The sequence below is a fragment of the Nuphar pumila genome, chromosome 9 (genome assembly GCF_984573655.1).
Source record: "Nuphar pumila chromosome 9, dmNupPumi1.hap1.1, whole genome shotgun sequence".
NCBI classification, from domain to species: domain Eukaryota; kingdom Viridiplantae; phylum Streptophyta; class Magnoliopsida; order Nymphaeales; family Nymphaeaceae; genus Nuphar; species Nuphar pumila.
In genome coordinates this window covers 125,961,536-125,983,928 of record NC_143257.1, presented here as the reverse complement: position 1 = coordinate 125,983,928, position 22,393 = coordinate 125,961,536, and the positions used below count along the sequence as shown (strand labels likewise).

The 22,393-nt window shown below is 37.4% G+C and overlaps 1 protein-coding gene and 1 long non-coding RNA gene across 3 annotated transcripts in view; one reads left to right on the top strand and one right to left on the bottom strand.

Annotated features, from left to right (window-relative positions):
• Positions 1–5: 5 nt before the first annotated feature.
• LOC149829326 (uncharacterized) lies at positions 6–872 on the top strand. Its single transcript, XR_016434225.1, has 2 exons — positions 6–57; positions 146–872. It is a non-coding gene; the product is annotated as an uncharacterized LOC149829326 (long non-coding RNA).
• A 2,739-nt stretch (positions 873–3,611) lies between these two features.
• Positions 3,612–22,393, bottom strand: part of LOC149829324 (AUGMIN subunit 2-like) — a 37,810-nt gene continuing 19,028 nt past the window's right edge. For both annotated transcript variants that reach the window (XM_090018040.1, XM_090018041.1), the window contains exons 5-7: positions 22,006–22,074; positions 20,798–20,911; positions 3,612–4,310 (exon numbers count right to left, since the gene is read on the bottom strand). In XM_090018040.1, coding sequence (XP_089874166.1) covers positions 3,945–4,310; positions 20,798–20,911; positions 22,006–22,074 — 549 coding nt within the window. In that variant the 3' untranslated portion in view covers positions 3,612–3,944. The remainder of the gene's footprint in view (positions 4,311–20,797; positions 20,912–22,005; positions 22,075–22,393) is intronic.

Below are 22,393 nucleotides of genomic sequence, written 5' to 3'. Positions count from 1 at the left end.
ATCAGCCTTCTGTTTCCGAATCTTGGTCCTGACTACACTAACAGTGATGTTAGAAAGGTAAATTCAAAGCATAGCAGTTCACAGTACAAGTTCAAAAAAGAAGTGCTGATCAACTGATTGTGTTGCAATATGGTTTGAGCAACAGGTATTGAAAGCAATTCGTCAGGAAGTCCTAAAGGGTTGTAAAATAGTGTTCAGTCGAGTGTTTCCAGCAAAATGTCCAGCGGACACCTGTAACACTCGTAATCACAGTAGATCTAGGAACTGAAAAGTCTTGCTGGGCAGTGCAGCAAAAGAAGTTTGTGGTTAATCCTGGGTGGCTTGAAGAATCAAACTACATGTGGCAACGCCAACCTGAAGAGCGGTTTCCTGTCACAAGAATAATAAGAGCAGAGCAGAAGCTTCCTGCAATAATTTCCCCAGTGGAAATCAGTAGGCAGGGTCTTCTGGATCAACTGAACCCTGGTTTCCAGTTGAGTGCTTTGAGCACAATCTGCAGATGATTGTCACCCCCTTTGGACGGTTGCAAAGCATCTCAGTTCAACATGTTTCCCTTAAATTGATTCAGTGACACATGGTGCAGCAACTGAATTTGTGGTAATCCTGTGCAGTTTGAAGCATCAAACTACTTATGGCAGTGCCAACCTGAAGAATGATTGTTTAATCACAAGCAAGAACATTAAGAGCAAAACAAAAACTTCCTCCAGTCATTACCCAAGTGGAAATCAGTAATCCGAGGTCTTTCTAATCAACTAAACTTCTGTATCACTAGCTTTATTTCCTCTTTGGGACTGTAAGCTGATTGCTGTGTGTTGAATCTTTTTGGCCTACTTGGCCTAGTGTATCATTGTAGAATGTTGGTTTTGGTTGGTAGCCCTCGTCATCTTGCCAAGTGATTACCATTCTTACATCTTTTTTCCCCTCTTATCTGATTGATATGATTTAGCAATAGTAATAGTTGTCATGGGACTGGAATTTGCTTATATTAAAAAAAAAAACTGCAGGTTGTGGTGTAAATGTATATAGAATGATCAGGATAGCTCAACTGTTAAAGCAGACAACTGGAAATCCTCCGTGTCACCAGTACCAATCTGGTTCCTGGCATGTGGCAGAGAAAAGGCATATGGATCGTGATACAGTACATGTTCTGATAATAGTGAATCATCGAGGAAAACATGCATCCAGACCTTGCCTACCTGTCTGACCTATATGCTGGCCATCATTTTCCAAACATGCCTGGAAGGTTGGCCATGCTTAGCCTTGCCTAACCTATTTGACCTCATAGTTGTCAACCCACGGACAACATATTCAAGAGGAAATGGCTGATTATATTTGAAAATTTTCCAAAATTCTAATTCACAGGGTTGCAGGAATAGTGAGGACTCAAAAATTTTAGCCCTCGCTGCCAAGTAAAACTATGAAACCGATCAGCCAAAGCTAACCGTCAGCCTATCTGTTAGGCGATTGGATGGCTTCCATTAAGCCCTCAAGGTGCACCAAGTGCAACACGATGTCACCAAATTGGGGCCGTTTGTTTCAAGCAAAAGGCATGCCCCTAGAAAGATCACCGTCCCCATGGGAAACGCCTTCCCCTAAAGGGGAGGTATGGAGCCAATTTCGTAGGGAACGGCTTGCTCCCTACAAAAGTGTGAAGCAAATGCTTTCCTATTGTTTAATCCACTGCAGCAAAACGATCAGCTTTCACACGAAAGTAGGCGGTTTTCCTGTGAAGCAAATGAGGAGTCCTCAGGTTACATGGTGGCCTATGGGAAGACGTTTTCCTTCTTTATGTTGGGAGATTTTGAGAGGCTTTCCATGGTTGATCCTTAACAATGGTTGCCCGCTGGAACATGCTCGTAAATCTCTCACAAAGCCAACAATGATTTCCTATTGTTGTTTTGAACCACAAGAGTACTAAATGAAGTAGCACATAGAAGCATCAAGTTGCCCATAATTCATGATTTTAATGCCATCTGGGCACCAATAAAACAAGTGAATTGATGCCGATCTAATTAAAATTAGCTAGGGTACTTTGGTAATTTTGTAGTGCCACTTAATTGTTAGATGACTAAGGCATTTTATATCCAAACAAATATCACCGTAGCCAAAACAAGTGGTTGGTCTTCTACTTGATGGAGTAATTATGTTCCAAAGATTCATTTGACGAAGCATAATAGGGCATTTAACAGTCGTATCTTATGAGAGAGAGAGAGAGAGATGTACTCTGCAGTGACATAAACAAGGTTCTGGAGGGAATGGATCACATATTTGGTGTCTTTGGCTCGGATATTGTTCATCCATGTAATGAATGGCATGGTGTTGGGGTTTTAGCTCAAAATTATTTAGGTTTCCTGTTATCTTACATTTACTTAATTTAGTGTCATTTATTCTTCCAAGTTTAGTCTCACGTTGAAGAGTGTTAGAGCTCCACTTGGCTTTATATAGTGGGGATGTTGCCTGGCATGGCCCATTAAGACTATATCAATTTGTACCTTGAATTTTGAATTTTGGATCTTGAGCTTTGAATTTTGATTTGGACTTTGAGTTTGGGTTTAAGTTTAAATCTGATTTGGTTTGGTTTTTGACCATTCTTTTTAGCACTTGAGATGATTTTGATCCTCAAGTCTACCACCGACCCTTGATTAACCCCTTTATGAACGTTGATTCAGTCTTAATTCATGCATGAACCGTCAGAACATGCCAACATCTTTGCATGAGAAGATAAATGGTCAAACAGTCCTATAGCGACCCTTTCCTGTTGACCACGACCCTAGTTTTGAATAGATTTGACTTCGCTAAAGCCTTATAATATCCTGTTGACTAAGACCTACTTTTGAATTTTTCTTATTGTTTAGGCCATCCCAAGTCCATTATTAATGGCCATTTAGGCTCCTTGAATTCCCTTTATATACTGGGCTGGGGCCTCGATGGGTAAGGCTCATTGGGGGTATTATCAATTTGAACCGTAAACTTTAAACTAAGAATCTTTGATCATGAACCTTGAATTTGGATTTAGACTTTGAGATTGGGTTTAAGTTTAAGTTTGATCCCGTTTGGTATGGTCTTTAACCATTCTTTTGAGCACTTAGGGTGATTTTGATCCTCAAGTCTAAGACCAACCCTTGATTAACCCCTTTATAAACATTGATTTTGTCTTAATTCATGTATGAACCGTTTTAAACCTTAACCAGAACCTGCCGGGGGAGATAAATGGTCAAACGGTTCTATAACCGCCCTTTACTATTGACCTAATATGAACCTAAGGTCATAGAGGCTTGTCAAGGTACTCAATTTCATTCAATACAAGGCATAATCCTATCTTTGTGAGATCTCAATTATATCCTGAAAGCGTAGTTACATAAATACCCGCCCTTTACTATTGACCTAATATGAACCTAAGGTCATAGAGGCTTGTCAAGGTACTCAATTTCATTCAATACAAGGCATAATCCTATCTTTGTGAGATCTCAATTATATCCTGAAAGCGTAGTTACATAAATACCCATTACACCAAGATCATAAGTGAGACAACTATTACTTCAAAGATTAATGAATATAACATCCAAGCGCACCTAGTTCAAGCTAAGTTGTCTTACCCACTGAGTGAACTATTTTCCAACACAACATCCTACCATTATGGATGAATTGCAATACACAAAAAAAAAGAACATTGAATTCAAATTCAGGTATCAACCTGATTTGAACCATCATATACAAAAATAAATTGCCGAAAAATGGATCTTGTGAACAAGCGCTGATAACTCATGAAATTCAAGCGATGACCACAAACCGTCTGATGTGACTGCGGTGTGAATACAAAGTGAGCTATGCTTCTAGACATTGGATGTTGCAAGAATAAAGAAACCAATTCAATCATCTGAATCTCCCCAATCACTGTATCAAAGGAAAACAACAGTGGCGTCTGACAGAAATCAGCCACCAAATCATACACCAGGTTTTGGTGAGCACGGCCAAGACAACCTCCTCTGCTTCATGGGATCAACCTGACATTGATCCCTCATCTCATGTTCTTCCCCATTGCCTTCAACTGCACCATCTTGCCTTCTTCGGCTTCGTATCACCACATCATCAGAGTTTGGTTCCTCCACTGTAAAACCAGCAGCATTCCACTGAAGTGGTGTCAGACAGTTGGAATCAGCTTGGCCTTGAGAAGCATTGGCTGGTGTAGCCAGGCATGATTGTCCCACACGTAGTCTCTGAAGTGTGGCAAATGAGTCCCTCATTGCAGACATGGCTTCAAAGAAACGAGTGCAAGACGCTAGAGCAACAGGGATAGGACGCAGCATTTCCTGTAGAACTTTAGCCCTTAGGTTGCATATTGTTTACTAAAGCAATGAGATATTTTGGATATAAAGACAAGTCATATGCCAAAGACAATTTGCTAAATTTTTTCATACACATCAGAATCTATTTATAGTGGTAGCAAGTTTCTGCAGGATATTTTCCTAAACTTTATAACTTACCAAGGTTGCCAGACTAAGCAGCAGTATGAAAAGATATGGGAAGCGACATTTTAAATTTATAGGAAGCGGGAAAGAATCAATTTGAAAGCAAAACAAAAATCTAAAAAGCAGTATGAGAATCGAATGGGAAGCGAGATGATATCGAATAGGAACAAATAAAAATAAAAACAAAAAATGACATGATTCTTTAGTGTAAAAGTTAAATTTTTATCAAAATCTAAAAAAGATGGTTACAAATTTAGAGAAAGCATATGAGAAATGAGCAGGAAGCGTGAGAACACATGGAAAACATGAAAGGAATCACGAGAGAAACATATAAAGAAGCACGGACAAAATGTGGGAGAATCGAGATTCCCATCAAGTGGTTAAAATGTAACATATACATAATATAATAATAATAATATGATATATTATTATTATTATATTGTATATATATATATATTTTTCTATTTTTATTTTTTTATGTTATTTACATTATCTAGTTCACTTAGAACTAGATGATAGGCTTTGGTCAAGTTCCAATTGGAACTTGACCAAGCAATCTAGTCGTTGGAACTAGTCCAACGACTAGAAGGGAGAGCTCCTTATGAGCTCTCCCCATTGCTCTTGTATAAATAGGGGTTCAGCCCCCCTCTTGTAAAACCACTTCTTGTAATGCTTTTTAAGCATTTTCTTACATAAATAAAAAAGTGTTATTTATGTGCATTTTTTCATTTTTACCCTTTTGTGGGCTTTGCTTAAAGTGTCTTTTAGACACTTTTGAGTGATCCAAGTGCATTACATGCTATCAAAGCTGCAAGATTATTAGATCTTGGAGAAAAGACGCCTCGATTTTCGTGCCCCCTTATGCAAAAGGTGTGTTATCACCTTATTCTTGCAAAGTGTTTCGTCACTTGGAGAGAAGTGTTTTATCACTTCATTATTAGCTGCAAAATGCATCATTTGAAGGGCTTCAACATCTTTTGTATTGTATCTCTTTCTCTTCTCACATTTTTTTTTCATTTCTTTTCTTCTATCTTTTCCTTTTCTCTTCTGGTAAACGATGGATGACAATGATAAAGTCACCATCATCCCTATGAAATTAAGCGACACAAATTATGTAACATGGACTTAATCATGAAGCACCATATATGGGGTAAAGGCTTATGGGAGATTGTGGATGGTTCTGATTTGGAACCTAAACTATCCCTTACTAAGAAAGAGGGAGATAAAGATGTCCCATTATTAGAAGAAGAAAAAATCAAGGCTCTAACCTCCTATGAAAAAAATGGAAAGAGTGAAAAATGAGACATGCAAAAATAATGTCATGGCTTATCAATAGTGTTGACATTAAAAAATGTTTCAGTCTTGCCAAGTTTGAACATGCCAATAAGGCATGGGAATATTTGAAAAAATATGTATTCCCTTAAAGATATTGCACATGCGTGCAATCTTCAAGAGAAGGTTTGAACGAAGACCCAAGGAGATAAATCAATTCGCAAATATTACAATGGGTTGTCCGAAATCTAGGAAGAACTATCTCTTTTGGAACCAAAATGGCACTGTGCCGAAGACATCGAGCTTCGCCAAAAGCAACTCGATGCTGAACATTTTTACCAGTTTATAACTGGGTTAAGGCCGAAATTTGAGTCCATCAAATCAGCCCTCCTTCACCGGGGAAAAGTTCCTTCTATTGTAGAAACTATTGAAGAATTAACAATGAAGGAAAATCATCTCCGAAAAAGTTTCTCTAAATCTGATGATGATACCGTCCTAGCTGAATCTAGGCCAAAGAATCATACTCACACTTACAGGCCACCTCATTTTGGGAGGCAGAATGGCGAGTTTGACAAAAGAAAAGTTATTTGTCACCACTTTCATGAACCAGGGCACTATAGGCCTCAATGTCCAAAGTAAAAGAAAAAAGATGAAAAGAAGGTTGCATCAGTTGAAGCCGAGCCAAAAGATCAAGATGCGCCCGTTTCTATAGCTCAACTTATAAAGATTTTTCAGCCTCTTCTCCAAGGGATATCCTCTTCCGCTGAAGCCTCAATTGGAGTAGCAGTCGCATCTGTATTCGGTCCAGGTAACTTTCCTTGGCTTTTAGATTCTGGTGCCTCATTTCATATGACCCCAAATTATAAATGGTTATCCGAATGTCTTAAAAATAACTCAAATATTTCAAAAGTCCTTACAGCAGATGAAACATCTCTCAAAATCAAAGGAATTGGATGTTTTGAAATAAACAAAACTTTTTGTATTCCAGAAGTTAGATATATCCCAAAACTAAATTTAAATCTTTTATCTGCTTCTCAAATTTCTGATTATGGATGTAATATATCATTCTCTTCTGATGGATGTTGGATACATGATCGTCAGTCAGGGAAGCTGATTGCGGAAGGCCATAGAAAAGGAGGGTTATATTAGATAGACTTTTTGGAACTACCAAAGAATGTTTTTTGTTTAAATGTTCAGAAATTGGAAACAGACTTATGGCACAAAAGACTTGGCCATCATCATATGTCTAAAATCCAATTCTTTCCAAGTTTGGGAAAATTTTGTAAATCTGAAAATTTTGCTTGTAAAGACTTCATTCTTGGTAAAATGAAAAGATTACCATTTTCTAGTAGAACATTTGTCTCTACAAAACCCCTTGAGTTAATATATTCGGATGTTTGGGGACCCGCACCAGTTATTTCTAAAGGCGGTTTTGCATATTATGTCATCTTTGTTGATTTTTCTAGACATACTTGGATTTATTTTCTTAAACATAAATCCAAAGTTTTTTCCTACTTTCAAATATTTCATAAAATGGTCACAAACAAATTTCAAAACAATATCTCCATTTTTCGCACAGATTCAGGGGGAGAATTTATGTCTGAAGAATTTAAAAACTATCTTAATTCATACGGAATTATTCATCAACGATCTTGCCCAAATACCCCTCAACAGAATGGTCTGACAGAACGCAAACATCATCACATTATGGAGACCACTCGGACTTTGCTAATCGCAAGTCAAGTGCCTAAAGGGTTTTGGGTTGAAGCAACTCTAACGGTCACTTATCTCATAAATAAAATGCCATCTTCTTATTTAGAAAACATATCCCCGATTGAAAAACTTTATGTTGTAGCTCCAGATTACTCCTGACTAAGAGTGTTTGGTTGCAAATGTTTTGTATTTACAGACAAGAACGATAAATTCTCTCCTCGTGCAATCCCATGTGCTTTTTTAGGATATGTTGAAAATCAAAAGGGGTACAGATGCTATGATCTTCAAAATGGTAAATTATATGTGTCAAGAAATGTGACCTTTCTTGAAAAAGGAATTTTTTTTTAAAGTGAAAAATCCAAGGATATTACTGAATATTCCTTTTTAATTGATTTAACTTCAAAATCCAGTGAAGAGGATATTGAATGTATCTCTGACAATGATCAAAGTCCTACTATCTATGAAAATAATAGTGAAGACCAAACCAGTAGGGATGTTAGCTTACAGTATTCAAGACGAAGAATTGGAGGAGAGAAGAAGAGAGGTAAAAAGGACAGAGAGAGAGAGAGTGAGATAGGATCTCTTTTGGGGCAGTCGTTCTTTTTCCTTTTGATAACTTAGGTTTTAATCCATTAAAACCTAAGTTGCTAATAATAATAGCTAACTTTTTTTTGTGTACAGCCATACGTGAATGGCTAGAGTCTTATGGCCTTGGAAGAGATGGAAAGGAGGTAAGAAAGGGGAAAGAAGGAAGGGAAGGAAAATGAAAGAAAGGGGAAGAAAGGAGAGGGAAAGAGGAAGAAAAAAAGGAGCTGGAGAATGCTATACGTGAATGGAGGGAGAGGAAAGAAAGAAAGAAAGAAAGAAAAGAAAAAGGAAGAAAGGAAGAAAAGAAAGAAAGAAGGAAAAGAAGAAAGAAAGAAGGAAAGAAAGGAAGGAGGAAAGGAAAATGAGAGGAGGAGAGAAAGGAAATGGAGAAATAGAGGGGCTGGAGGTTTGGGCGACCACCTTGTGGGTCCCACCTCTCTAAAATAAAATAAATAAATAAAAATCAATAAAAACAAAAACAAGCAAATAAAAAGAAATAGCTTTTTTTTTAATAAAATAGAAATGTAAATGAATGGGCCATCTCATAGCGGGTCCAAATTTCAATTTTGAAATTCATTTTGAAGATTAGAGGGGTAAAATAGTCTTTTCAGAAAGTTTCCAGACGAAACGAGCTATTTTTGACAGTTTTTGAAATGAGCTCGGATTTTGAAGTTCAATACCCCGTTGCGAAGCAAATCCAACATAGATTTTGAAAATTTGAGTTTAAAATAAATCCAGATTGTTTTTCTCGAGAAAATATTTCCAATTTTAGAATCCTGGGGGTAAAAATGTCAATTTTGGAAACCCGGGGTTTGAAATTGATTTCTGAAAACTTTTAAAACTCAATCTGGATTGAAATTTATAAAACTCGAGTTCTGGACTTCGAAAATGAAATGAAATGTGATGAAATGTTATGAAATGCTGAGAAATGATATGAAATGATGAATGACATGAAATGACATGCGAAATGCTAACCCTGAATGGAGAATTTTGGATTTTAAACCCCGATTGGCAGTCGTACCAGCTTAAAAAGCATTAAAATTGATAAAATTTACAAAATGGTTGAAGAAATGGTTTTTGGACTCTACTGGGTTAAAGTGACACTGAAAATTGGGGTTCGAGCTGGATTGAACCGAGATGAGCTAGATTCTAGAGTTTCAGAACTCAAATGAACTGACCAGACACTGACTCAACTGACCTTTCCGACTGAATCTTCAAGAAATACTATCATTTTTAGAGAAATGGTACGGAATGGTCACTAGAGTGAAGTGAATTAGGGATCTGAACTGGCTTCGAGCTAGGACAAAGGTCAGTAATACTGACATGAACTAAAATCAAAGCTCGAACACTAGCTCAATTGGTTGAACTCAGCTCAATTTCAGCTGAAAGAGCTGAAATGGACTAAAATGGGCTCCGGGACACTTAGAAATGGTTTTGAACTGAAACTGGAGCACTCGAACTCCTAGTGAGCTCAAGTTAGACTCTGGGAAATATGACTGACTATGAATGACTGACTCGAAGACAATTGGCTTGGATTTGAGTGAGAAATAAGCTCATTTCTGAAGAAATGATCCCATTTTGACAGGAATGGTCAGAAATGAAAATGATCTATTTATTGTGAGCTCAGATGAGCTTGAAATGACTGATATTCTAAATGCTCTGAACTGACCAGTGAGCTTTGTTGACTCCGACTGACTGGGGTCCGGGATGACCTAAGGGTAAAATGGTAATTTTCCTAATGAAAATGTTGGTAAAATGGTGATTTTCTGAAACTGACTCGGGGTTTGACTCCTACACCGACCTGACAGAGTTAGCACTGCACGAGGAGGGTTATTTGAGAATGGATGAGGAAAATTTAGGGTGTTTACAGATGCCCCTCTTTGCTACTAAGTCGGCTTGAAGACGAGCTTAGTGGCAAAGAAAACACACCAAATTTGGGCTATAAAAATGCCCCAATTAGAAGGATCTGACTGGTTATGAAGAGATTAGCCCTGATAAAAATGGTAGATATGAAATGAAGAATAAAGAAGAAAAATTTTACTTCAAAAGAAGTGAGATTCAGGTTTTGCCCTTAACCTGGATGGGACGGGAAATACTTCGCATAGAAACAAAGCTCAGGTTTAACCCTTAACCTGAGCGGGAAATGAAATACCTCATCAAAATGAGGCTCAGGTTTAACCCTTAACCTGACCAGGAGATGAAATACCTCATTAAAATGAGGCTCAGGTTTAACCCTTATCCTGATTGGGAGGAAAATGATGAGATTCTCGAACGAAGAACCCATGATGGAACCTTCAAACTTCCGCACAATGAATCCGATAGGGGTTTTGCAAAAGGATGAAATTGGGGTCCCTAAAGCTTGAAAAGGGGTTTGATTTTGGGCGCATCATTGCTGAGACTAAATAACTTTTGAAATTGATGACCTTTTGCGAGAAAATGATTGGTGGCTTAACCTCAAGCCGAAATTGGACTGTCTATGGTGGGACAGTGGAGACACAGGGAAGTGTGCGAATCTGAGAGCTGATGCGCTCAGATTATACCAACAGAAGGGAAAGAACCTTAAAAACTCCCGTTATCAAGTCCTTAAAAGGGATAACAACTGACGTCAGGATGCGCCAAAGATGAACCTCAAGCTCTCGCTTCACGTCAGGATGACTAGAAAATATTGTCAAAATGTTGAAAATTGTTGTTGATTCAAAATAATTGAAAATGATGCACATTGTTTTGAAAATATTCTCTCTTTTCTACCTAAAGTATTACCTCCGACTGGGCTTAACTCCGTAGAATCAGAATTCGAATTCGAATCAGAATTCGAATTCGAATTCGAATTCAAATTGCTTGCAATTGACTTTCTTTCAAGGAAGCTATCAATTTCCTTGATATGAACAGAAAAGAGAGTATTCTTGATATTGTGAAAGCAATTGGTGAAAGAATATTGATAATAGAATTTCACAAAATTTAAAAAGGATTCTTTGGCAAATTCGGCAGTCTGATATCCTGGGATTCTTTTCCATGATGATCATTCTGCACTCTTTTTTTTTCGTTTCTTTTTTTTGACAGAATTAGAGCGCTCTTGGGTTTTTGGGGGGGGGATTACATCATCCTTTATTTTGGTGATGTCCTGACTTTTCTCTCTTTTTTTTTTGGAAGGGTACGTCACAAACTCTTTCATCTTGAAGATGCTCCGATCCTTCTTTTCTCTCAGGGATTATATTTGATGATGCATAAAATATACGTTTTATTAACACATTTTCACTGCATAAATGCATCATCTATAGGTTAAGAGCATACACTTAGGTGCATAATGATATTATAGAGCTCTGGTTCGAATTTCATCGAAATCGAAGTTAATTTGAGGGAATTAATGCATTTACAGTGTAACGGGTCAAATCTCGAAGCCGATTTAGAGGATTTGGATCCAAACGTCCATTTGGACCTTGGCTCTGGACCAAAACAACTAGAGATCCATCCCAGCCAACCCAATTCGAGTTTTTCAAAAAATATTTTCTTAAAACCCCCTCCTGCATGAGGCGCCCAGCAATTATTTTGTTTTTAACACTGTTTTTGTAAAAAACGCCCAAAGAGCCCAAAACGTCAAAAGGGAGAACACGCCCAGCCATTCCCTGCCTTTGCTTTGGATTGCATGCCCTAGGGGCACGAATCTTACTCCACCCCCTTCTCAACCCTCACCTCATTCCATCTCCATTGAAGACATGCAGAAAAGCTTGAGATCCAAGCTTTCGTTCTTGCCTCCCTTTCAAATCTCTCCATTTCTTAATCTTCCCTGTTGGCTAATCACTTTGTTGTTGTGTTTTGCAGGTACAGCAGAGGTGGGAAACACTTTTCTCGTGTGGAAGTGCGAAACACTCCACCGACAAGGGCCGGCTCTACCTCCATCCGGTCTTCTACGCCCCCCGATCGAGAATCGGTTTATCCTCCATCTTCGGTGGATTTCCAACGTGTTGCAGCTGTACGACATGGCTCCATGGTGTATTTCCAGCATCAACGAGGTCCCTTGCGGTGCGAAGCCAAGCAAAGTCCGCTCTCTTCTCCCCCTCAGTCGTCGAATCGCCCTGGAGGTTGGTTCTCTCACCCCTTTCTTCTAGATAGAACCTATCTTGTGTGTGAGTCATGTGCTGCGTTTTTTCTGTATTTCGTCAGCCATAGAATAGATATTGTTCATGCATAAACCAGCATGTAGAGTGTTTAGGTGTTGTTTTGTTTAAAATGATGTTTTTAATCCAACGTTGGATGTCTTTAGCGTTGTTGGGTGTGTGCGTGTGATCCAAATATTTTTGTTGTGTGTCTTCCAATTTTATGTTAATAAGTCTGTAGGTAGATCAATTTAGTTGTAATTAGATGTTTGAATTTGTTAGTTCCATTTTAGATTTCGTTGAAGAATATTGAGCCATATTGAATATCGATTGTGGTAGGAGTTTACAATTAATTTACCTTCAGCTATAGTGTTTTTCTGTAGCGTGTTAGTGTTAAAATAGTTACAACTCGTTAATCATTGTTTAGGTGTAGATAGATTTTTAGTATGTATTCGATTTAGTCATTGTTTACTGTAGACAGTTTGTGTTTGGTTAGTCGATTTCTATGTAGCGTTTTCTATGTAGTGTTTTCTGCTTTTGATTTCATGTTCAGTATAATGTTAGGTTAGTTTTGATTTTTCATAATATAAGATGCTAGTTTTAATGTATATTAATGTAGCATGTAATTTAGCTATTGATTAGAGTTAGTCGTTTTCTATGGTGTAGTTGATACTTGAGTTTAGGTTTTACATAATGTTTGGTGCAATTTTTGTTTGATTAAAATTATGTAGATGTAGATAGGTAATATTAGACACATGTAGTAGTTATAGCATAATTAGAATAATTAAAGTTGTAATTTTCATTTTAGCTAATGTAGCATTAATTTCGTATGCTAATTTGTAGTGTAGCATTTCATTCAATAGATTTTGTCAAATTCGTTCTCTCTAGTCATGTCCTTTTGATTATTTGTGCGTAGATTAATTTAGATAGCTTAAGTTTAGTTTAGAATAGTTGTGTAGTTAATTAAAATATATGGAGATAAGGGGTATTGAGGTCATTGTGAGTAGAACCGTTTTTGGTAGGAGTCCATCTCATCCAAAATCGTGATTTGCAATGAAGGAAAGCTTTTAAGGAATGTTATCCAGCCTATTTAAGAAGGAAATACATTTTAAAAAAGGTGGAAACCCATTTGAACTTCCAATGACTTTCCAAAACATGCTCACACGAATTTGGTATTAATTGCAATGCTATATCCTCTTTTCAAAAGAGCCAAACTCGTGTATTGCATTTGTAAGGAAAGGTTTTCAAATGAGCTTTATTGCTTTTAATGAAAAAATGATGAAAAACGCATGAGCTATGGGTTGGACGGTTTTTGAAATCAAAAACTTTCCTAAACTGCTATTAAGGCAAGAATGAGAGAGGATGTTCCCTACCAAATGCGTGTTCTACCTTTTATAAGCCCTAGTTATGACTTGCTTAGTTAGGAGTTAGCATTAATTAGGTGTTAATGAATTAATTCAGTAAGTATTAGAATTAGATTTTAGAAAATCGTGTATGCTTAGGTGTTAACATTAGTTTACATTTAATTTAGGAATTGATGTAGGTTGACATTAGTGTTTTAGAAAATAACCATTAACTATTACCAATTAACCTAGTTAGCTAACATAGGTGGCGTGGACCCTAGTCAATGCTTTATCTTAAAACCGCCCCTTTTTGGAAGGGCAGATTGGAGATGGAACCGAGTGTAGCGTGTTGGACTGGCGAAGAAGGCCGGATGGATGTAGGGTCGGCTGGCTGGGAAGGGGTAGACAGCACCCCTTCCACAGCTGGTGCCCTCCACGTTGTTGCTACCTGCAAACAAGAAGAGATGGGTCGTTAGTTTCAGCAAGGGGAGAAGAAAAGGAAGACATGAAGAAGAAGAAACGTGGGAAACGATAATGGTGGCTAAGAGCAATGGTTGGCAAAACCGAGCCAAACTCAAAGAGGAAGAAGATGGGGCGTATGGGTGGCTGAGGAAGAAGGCTGGAGGAAGAAGAATCGGGCCTGGGGGCGCAGCTTCCAAGGCAAAGACGTCTAGGGTTTTGGGCGTCTCTTTGGTTTTAACGCATAGACCCTCTTTCTAGAATTTTCAGAAAGAGGATTAAAAACATTTTATTCTCTAGGCGCAAAGCATGGAGGGGTTTTTAGCAAAGGTTTTCTAAAAAACAATTTTGGGCTGATGTGGGTTGAAATGGAAGTATTTTCGCTCAGATCCAAGGCCAAAATGGGCCAGTTGGATCCAAAATAACACGATTTGCCCCGAGGTTCGACCCGCTACACTGTAAATGCGATAACTTTCTCTTTTTAAGTCTGATTCGAACGAAATTCAAACCGTAGCTCAATGACATCAATATGCATCTAAGTGTGGGTTCTAAACCTATAAATGATACATTTATGCAGTGAAAATATGTTATGATTACGCATATTTAATGCATCATCAAATACCTTCATGCTAGAATAATTGTTAGTCCTTAGCAATACACCCTACCTTTACAATGAGGATACAGACTACCCGAATACCATGCAAGCTCTTATTAAACAACTAACTCACTTTCGTAGGAATCACGGTTGCATTTAGCACATGCAACAAGCCCTTTAAACCCTTGGGTTACCCCAATGGACGAGCAAGGTCTCGTGAGGGTTTGCAGAGATGCTACCCACAAACATCAATGTCATGCAGAAAATAAAAATCATTTTTAAAAAATATTAGGCAATTAAGAAATTCGTTTCAGCAAACATTTCATGTAATCTACACTCTCATGACAAATTTAGAATTCTCATGCCTCCACAGTAAAAACCTTTTTCTTTCACTTTTCTAAACTTGTAATTATTTATGATTTTTCTCAGAAAGTCAAGTATTATCATGTTATTATTCATTTATCCTCACTTATATATTTTTTGCACAGTATTTCATAATTATTCCTAAGCAATGAATTTTCCTCATTAAGCTCATTCTTTTTCTTTTGATTTTCAATTTTTCACCATTTTTCAATTCTTCTCACTTGAGCACTATTTCAAATATCCAGTTTCGTGACCCGTGTAACGAGCTTTAGGTCAGTGACTCCCAGGCCAGACGACCTTAGGGCACCAGATACAGAGTATCCCTTGGACTTAATTGCTCGAGTCATTAGACCTTTCATTTTAATAGTTTATGTATAGTCTCCCTCTCATCATGTGTAATGTCTCTATCTCTTAGGCTTTCTATGAAGTTCATGTCACGAGCCTTCGAGTCGGTGACTCCCAAACCAGATGGCTTTAGGGCACCAGGTGTAAAACACCCTTCAGACTCTACTTGCTCGAACCACATAGACCACAGATATCGACTAGACAAGAAGATGATCTCCTTCGTTATCATTTTCGTCATGAGACTCAAACACTTCAACTTATGTTTAAGCTCAGCTACTGAGAATCGCGAAGACATCAACAACTAAGCGTAGCTATTTTTCTTTTAAGCTCATATCTCTAAATATTTTTCATTTGTTATGCATACTTATACTTAGTGATTCAAAATAACTTCAAACATTCAAATACCATCTTTTCTTTGAATTTTACATAAATAACTACTCTTTTTGGATTAGATCAGAGAAAAAATTTTCACATGGGGCTTACAAATTTCTAAATTGTCAGATTATGCAAAAACATTCATATATGCTACAAACTTGTTCTTAAAGACCTAATTTTATGAGTTTTTAGCTACCTGACAAAAAAAAATTTAGTGTGCATCTAAACCATCCTCCCATGCTTGAATGACACTGTCCCTAGTGGCATACAAAATATGCAAACATGCAATGCACATGCACACTAAAGAATAATAAAATAAATACGGGAGAAATGATAGATACAACCTGATATGTGTCGGACCTCTGAAGCTGACGATTGACTAGACTTCGCACCACCACTATGCATGTACAAATGCATAGTTTTCTGTTGATCTGACGAATGGTCTGCTCCTGAAGTTGTTTTTTTTTTTATGTCTTGTAACTTGGACTCATGCATTGAAGCACCAAATAATGAGGTATACATGCACGACACTCAACAAAATCCGAAACAAAAATCAAAACAAAACACAAACATAAAAACAATTAACAGTTTTGTTTCTAATATACATACATATGATACACAAGGAATAATAATTAACACAATAAAAGCACTCAAACACAGAGTAACTAAACTATGTCAGACTTATTCTATAAAAACCAATCTAAATCATCAAATTTAACAAATAATCTATTTTAAGCAATGTCAAAACAATCTAATTAATCGCTGAAATAAAAGACAATTCTAATCTAAATCACAAAATCAATAAATACAGGAAATCACCACTATGTTCTCTAAGACTCACATGTCTAATCGCTCATTGAATCATGAAATTTAGTGAATCCTAGGAAAAACATCATGTGAATCCTATATTTTCTAACTATGTTAAATCCTACTGACTAAAACAGATAAAAACAACTAACTAAACACATATTAATAAACTGAAATCTCAGAAATAACAGAATATAATCGTCGTTCCCCGGCAACGGCGCCAAAATTTGATTGAACTTTTGCAGTGGTTATTTTTAAAACATTATTTTCAATAAAAGCATTTGGAAAATCATCAACCAAAAATAATAAAAACCGACTTTCCACTTTCGTGGCGAGTACGGGTTGAATCCTCAGGGAACGGGATACATTCAGAATTATTTCTAAAAATTGCAATTTATTAATATCGTCAATGTTTACAACTAAATTAAATGTTGAAAATCTAATGAAGTTACAAACTAAAATTAAAAATGAACTAAAACAGATTGCTAAGTCTTCTCCGGATCGCCAAAGGTAATTTTGTCTTTTCGCCACACGTGCATTCACACTCACATTTTAAATAGATCTGTTGATCTGTTTCATACTTATCAACCTAAAACAACAAAAATAAAGAGTCAGTAAACAATCACTAATTAATTCTAAGTTACGACTACAATTATTTCTGAACGAATTATTGGATTAAACTATAATTAAAAACAAAGAAAATCAAAACTATCTCTTATGAATCTTTTTCACCCTCGTATAGGGCAACCCTTGCATTAATTCAATCATATGTTTAACCTTCCTCATACTTTGAAGCCAAAAATCATGAAGAATGGATTAAAGCTATGAAAATAGAGTTAGATGCATTAAAGAAAGCCAACACTTGGTCCATCCAAGACTTGCCTCTTGGAAAGAAACCTATAGGCTGTAGATGGGTGTATAAAGTCAAAACCAAAGTGATGGGACCCTCGAAAGGTATAAGGCACGACTCATGGCCAAAGGTTATGCTCAAGAGTATGGCATTGCCTACGAAGAAACCTTTGCTCCTGTGGCCCGAATGACCATAGTTCAAACTTTAATTGCTTTAGCTTCTATAAAAAAATGGCCTATATTTTAAATGGACGTCAAAAATGCCTTTTTAAATGGGAGTCTTGTTGAAGAAGTGTACATGGAAGCTCCGTCGGGTATCAGTCTTCATAAGGGTAAAATTCTTCGTCTTAAGAAAGCTCTTTATGGTCTCAAACAGGCACCAAAAACCTGGTATGAGAGATTTAGTCATGTTATGACTGATATTGGTTTTCGTTCTTGTTTGACTGACACTGCCTTGTTTATTAAGCAATTTGATACAGGTATCATCATTCTTCTTCTTTATATGAATGATATGATCATCACTGAAGGTGACAAACAGGGAGTTGTCAATATCAAAACTCTTCTTAAAACTCATTTTGAGATGTCTGACCTAGGACTATTACGATATTTCCTAGGAATAGAAGTTGCTTATTCTCCTATAGGGTATTTGATATCTCAATCTAAATTTGCCTTTGATATTGTTTGCAAGTCTAGCATTACAGATGATAAGAAAGTAGATACTCCAGAAGTAGTTAATGTTAAAATGAAAATTGGTGATGGAGAACAACTTGAGGATCCTACTCCGTTTAGACAACTTGTTGGAACACTTTCCTACCTTTCCATCACTCGACCAGACATCGCACATGTTGTACACACAGCTAGCCAATTTCAACATGCTCCCACCTCTGTTCACGTGGGAACAGTTTTACGTATTATAAGATATTTAAAGAGTTCCCTCTCACGAGGACTCTTCTTGTCTGCATCGTCATCTTTAGATTTAATTGCTTATACTGATGTTGACTGGGGAGGTGATCCTAATAATATGCACTCAATCACTAGTTTCTGTGTGTTTTAGGTGAATCTCTCATATCGTGGAGGTACAAGAAGCAGCAGAAGGTTTCTCTTTCCTCGACTGAAGCTGAATATAGAGTCATGGCAACCACCACAATGAAAGTTGTTTGGCTCAGATGACTGCTAGCTGATATGGAAGTTGAAGCAACACAAACCTCACGCATGTGTTGTGACAACAAAAGTGCAATCTACATCGCAAGCAACCGGATTTTTCATGAACGCACCAAACACATAGAGATGGATTGCCACTATGTCAGAGAGGAGTACCTGCATGACACCATTGATCTGCCATATGTTATATCAGAATACCAATTAGCAGATTTCTTCACCAAACCTCTTGCAGCTCCCAGATTTCACTTCCTTTTAGAGAAACTTTCGCTCATTGTACCGTAAGTTTGAGGGAGAGTGTTAAAATGTAACATATACATAATATAATAATAACAATATGATATATTATTATTATTATTATATTATATATATTTTTTTATTTGTATTTTTATTTCTTTTTATTTTTTTATGTTATTTACATTATCTAGTTCACTTAGAACTAGATAATGGGCTTGTTGGAACTTGACCAAGCAATCTAATCGTTGGAACTAGTCCAACGGCTAGAGTCCAACGACTAGAAGGGAGAGCTCCTTATGAGCTCTCCCCATTGCTCTTGTATAAATAGGGGTTCAGCACCCTCTTGTAAAACCACTTCTTGTAATGCTTTTTAAGCATTTTCTTACATAAATAAAAAAGTGTTATGTATGTGTGTTTTTACCCTTTTGTGGGCTTTGCTTAAAGTGTCTTTTAGACACTTCCTTTTGAGTGATCCAAGTGCATTCGTGGAAGATCACCATTTCGTTGCACAAGTTTCGAAAGTGATGCTTTCAAAGAGAGTTTCCGGGAAGCACACTTCCAACCAATCTAAGAAGCTTCTGGTAACTCTAGAATTTACACAAAACCAGAATGATAAGGCAGCCATTCTAGGCAACATATTTAACTTCAAGACACATCTAAATTAGCTTGCAAATCATGCTTGACCAATACTCCAATCTTTGGTGCATAGCCACTCTGATATTGCAGGCAAGCATATCTGATTATTATGCAGCATGTTATACATGGGAGCAAGAGAGTAAACAAAGTTGATAAAGCCAACAAAACATAACGACACATTGTGAAAACAAAATGATTAAATTGAAACTCAAACTGCAGACAATGTAATCCAATGATGTGATCTTGCAACCCAAGCACCATGGTGAATAGTCATCAAGATCATCTCCTAGTCAAAAGCTATGTAACAGGGACATGACTGTAGACCTCACTTATCTGTGTCGACACAACAGGACATGGGTATGGGTAATGGGTGTGGCATGAGTACATTCTGGTCCAGATTGGGTTGGGTCGGGTCCAGCCTAGAATTACCCTGAAATCCAATTTCTTTTTTTTTTAAGGTTGCAAAACCCCCCTTTGCCTCGTTCCCACCCTCAGCTGAGTGAGAAGAACAAAGGAGCAGAGGAGAAAGAGGAAGGAAAGAAGAAGAAAGAGGAAAAGGGAAGAGAGAGAGAGAGAGACGGTGGGGATGGAGGTTACAAAGTACCACTTTCCCCTTTATAACAAAAAAATTATCTCAATCCTCCTTTCCTTTTTATTTGCTTTTAAAAAAATTCACTTTGCCCCCTCTCATGTCCAAAAAATATCAGTTTCTGTTTCTTAATTAAAAACATTACTTGTATAAATAAATTACTTTATATATATAGCCGTGTCCCTGCACCCAAGTTTTTTGAATTTGCCATGTCGTACCCGACCCATAGCCGTACCCATGTGACATAGGTCCAAAGGCATCTCTGTTGGGCAAACTTTGGTCTGGCTCCTACGGTGATCAGTATCATGACGTTCATGACAGTATACCAGGGAAACAGGTGGGTCCATGTAGCTTTCACATCTTCAGTCTTCCTCAAATCTTACCATAACAAATTTTTTTTAGTCCATATATGGAACAAACATGATACAAATTATTGATGGCAACCTTTAGAGGATAGAGAATGATACACTGCCAATGCCCACGCCCACTATTAGGGTCTATATGCCCTTTTCAAGTAAATACAGGATCGTCATCAAAACAAACCAGAAAACATATCTACTGAATAGTACTAAGACTAAAAGGATAAGATGTATCAAAATGTAAAACACTACAAAGCTGTCACTTCAAATCCAAATCAGACTTGATAACCTATTCTTAAAATGATAAGCTCTCGAAGTCATCATCCAAGAAAATAACAAGTAGCAAGCAACTATATGACATGCATGGTATTAGGCTTGCAATTTAAAAGCCATTTACTTCTTCATTCCAAATTTCAAGGATAACAGAGTTCAAACAAAGTTCCCTAGATTTCTTTGGAACAAAGAAAACCAACTAAATCAACTCAAGGAACCAACAAATAGATGACTGCAAGATGGCATGCCATTGGAAAGCACAAGTCAACTTACACCCCATACTGTAGGTGATTCTCTAAAGTTTTGACTCCACTGCAGATCTGCAACAGCTGCTGTAAGTGCTCCATAATCACTAGCAGCCTTATGGAGGAGCTCTGAAAATTGTTTCTACATTGCAAGAAGTGAATAATGTTAGTATAGGTACAAAAGCTACACTTAATAACAATAACATGCACTATTTTATCTTCTGATTGAATGCAAAATTATGCACACTACTTTGTTAAGATGAAAACATGCTTGGTGCGCATACAGTAATTTTTCTTGTTCTCCTGCTCCACTAGGAGCAATTGTTAGTCCAATAACACCCATTTAAACCAATAAATTTCATAGATACAGTGTTGAGAAAAATGAACCAAGTTGATGATAATTGAACTTCTAAGGTTGATTTAATAAGTCTACAACTTCAGGATTCTGAGCATGACAACATAGTGGTTTTTCCAATAGCATCCATTTAAAGCAATAAATTTCATAGATACAATGTTAGAAAAATGAACCAATTTGATGATACTTGAACTTCTAAGATTGATTTAATAAGTCTACAACTTCAGCCCCAAAGGGGTTTGGCGCAGTGGGATGCGGCCTAGGCCGCTTGGCAGGTGGTCTAGGCTCAAATCCCATGGGTGTCACCCCTTGCGCAAGTAGAAGCATGGCAACTCCATGGGGGCAAGGGGTAAGCCCAAGGAGTTTTATGCTGCCAGGACAGTTACCGTAAGTACGGCAGGCAAAGCCAGCATGGAGAGTTCTGTTCCTGAGGGCTGTTTCTCCGTGTAAATATAAAAAAAAAAATCTGCAACTTCAGGAGTATGAGCATGCCAACATAGTTGTTCTTTTTATTACTACAATCAGAAGTTGAAAGGAGAAAATGACCATAAGCAAGGATGCAATAAGCACACATGCAGCATCTAGGGCCTGATACATCCTAAAAATATTGAAGTGGTCTCCCATTAAGAAACTTCTATTAGTCTCAACAAAAACCTACATTCTGCAAAAAAGCTACCATGTCTACGCTATGGCTGGTTGGCAAAACCAAAATAACCTTTGAACAAGATATAAATTTCACTGACATTATAGTGTGGTAACACAATGCATGAAAATGAATTGCAAAAAGGACAAGCTAGCAAACAAGGAAACTCTGTTAAACTGCACACATCCATAGAAATGATACATCATCAACAAAAAATGAAACCCGATATCATAGTCACCTGAAATTCTGCCTCAACTGGAATACAGTCAAGCGAATATGGCTGCTGAAGTCTTGCTATGATCCGGTCCTTCCAAACATAAGAAGCAAAAGAGGGATCTTATCAATATTTGGTAACTAGAAAACAGTCCAAAACATTACATGACCTAGAAGATATGTCACACCTCACACATTATCCAGTAATTCAATAGCTGCAGCATATAAAGATCCTTTTTTTATTTTGATGACGAGGAACCCTCGACGAGGAAAACCCCGAGTGGTGCCCCACGAGCACTGTACCTTATGTGGCCCACCTCTGAAAGCTACAGATACACCCATGCGCCAGTGGGGTTTGATCCGTTACCTTCATCTCAGCACCCTCACAGCCCCCCCGCTGGCCAAGCGGGTGA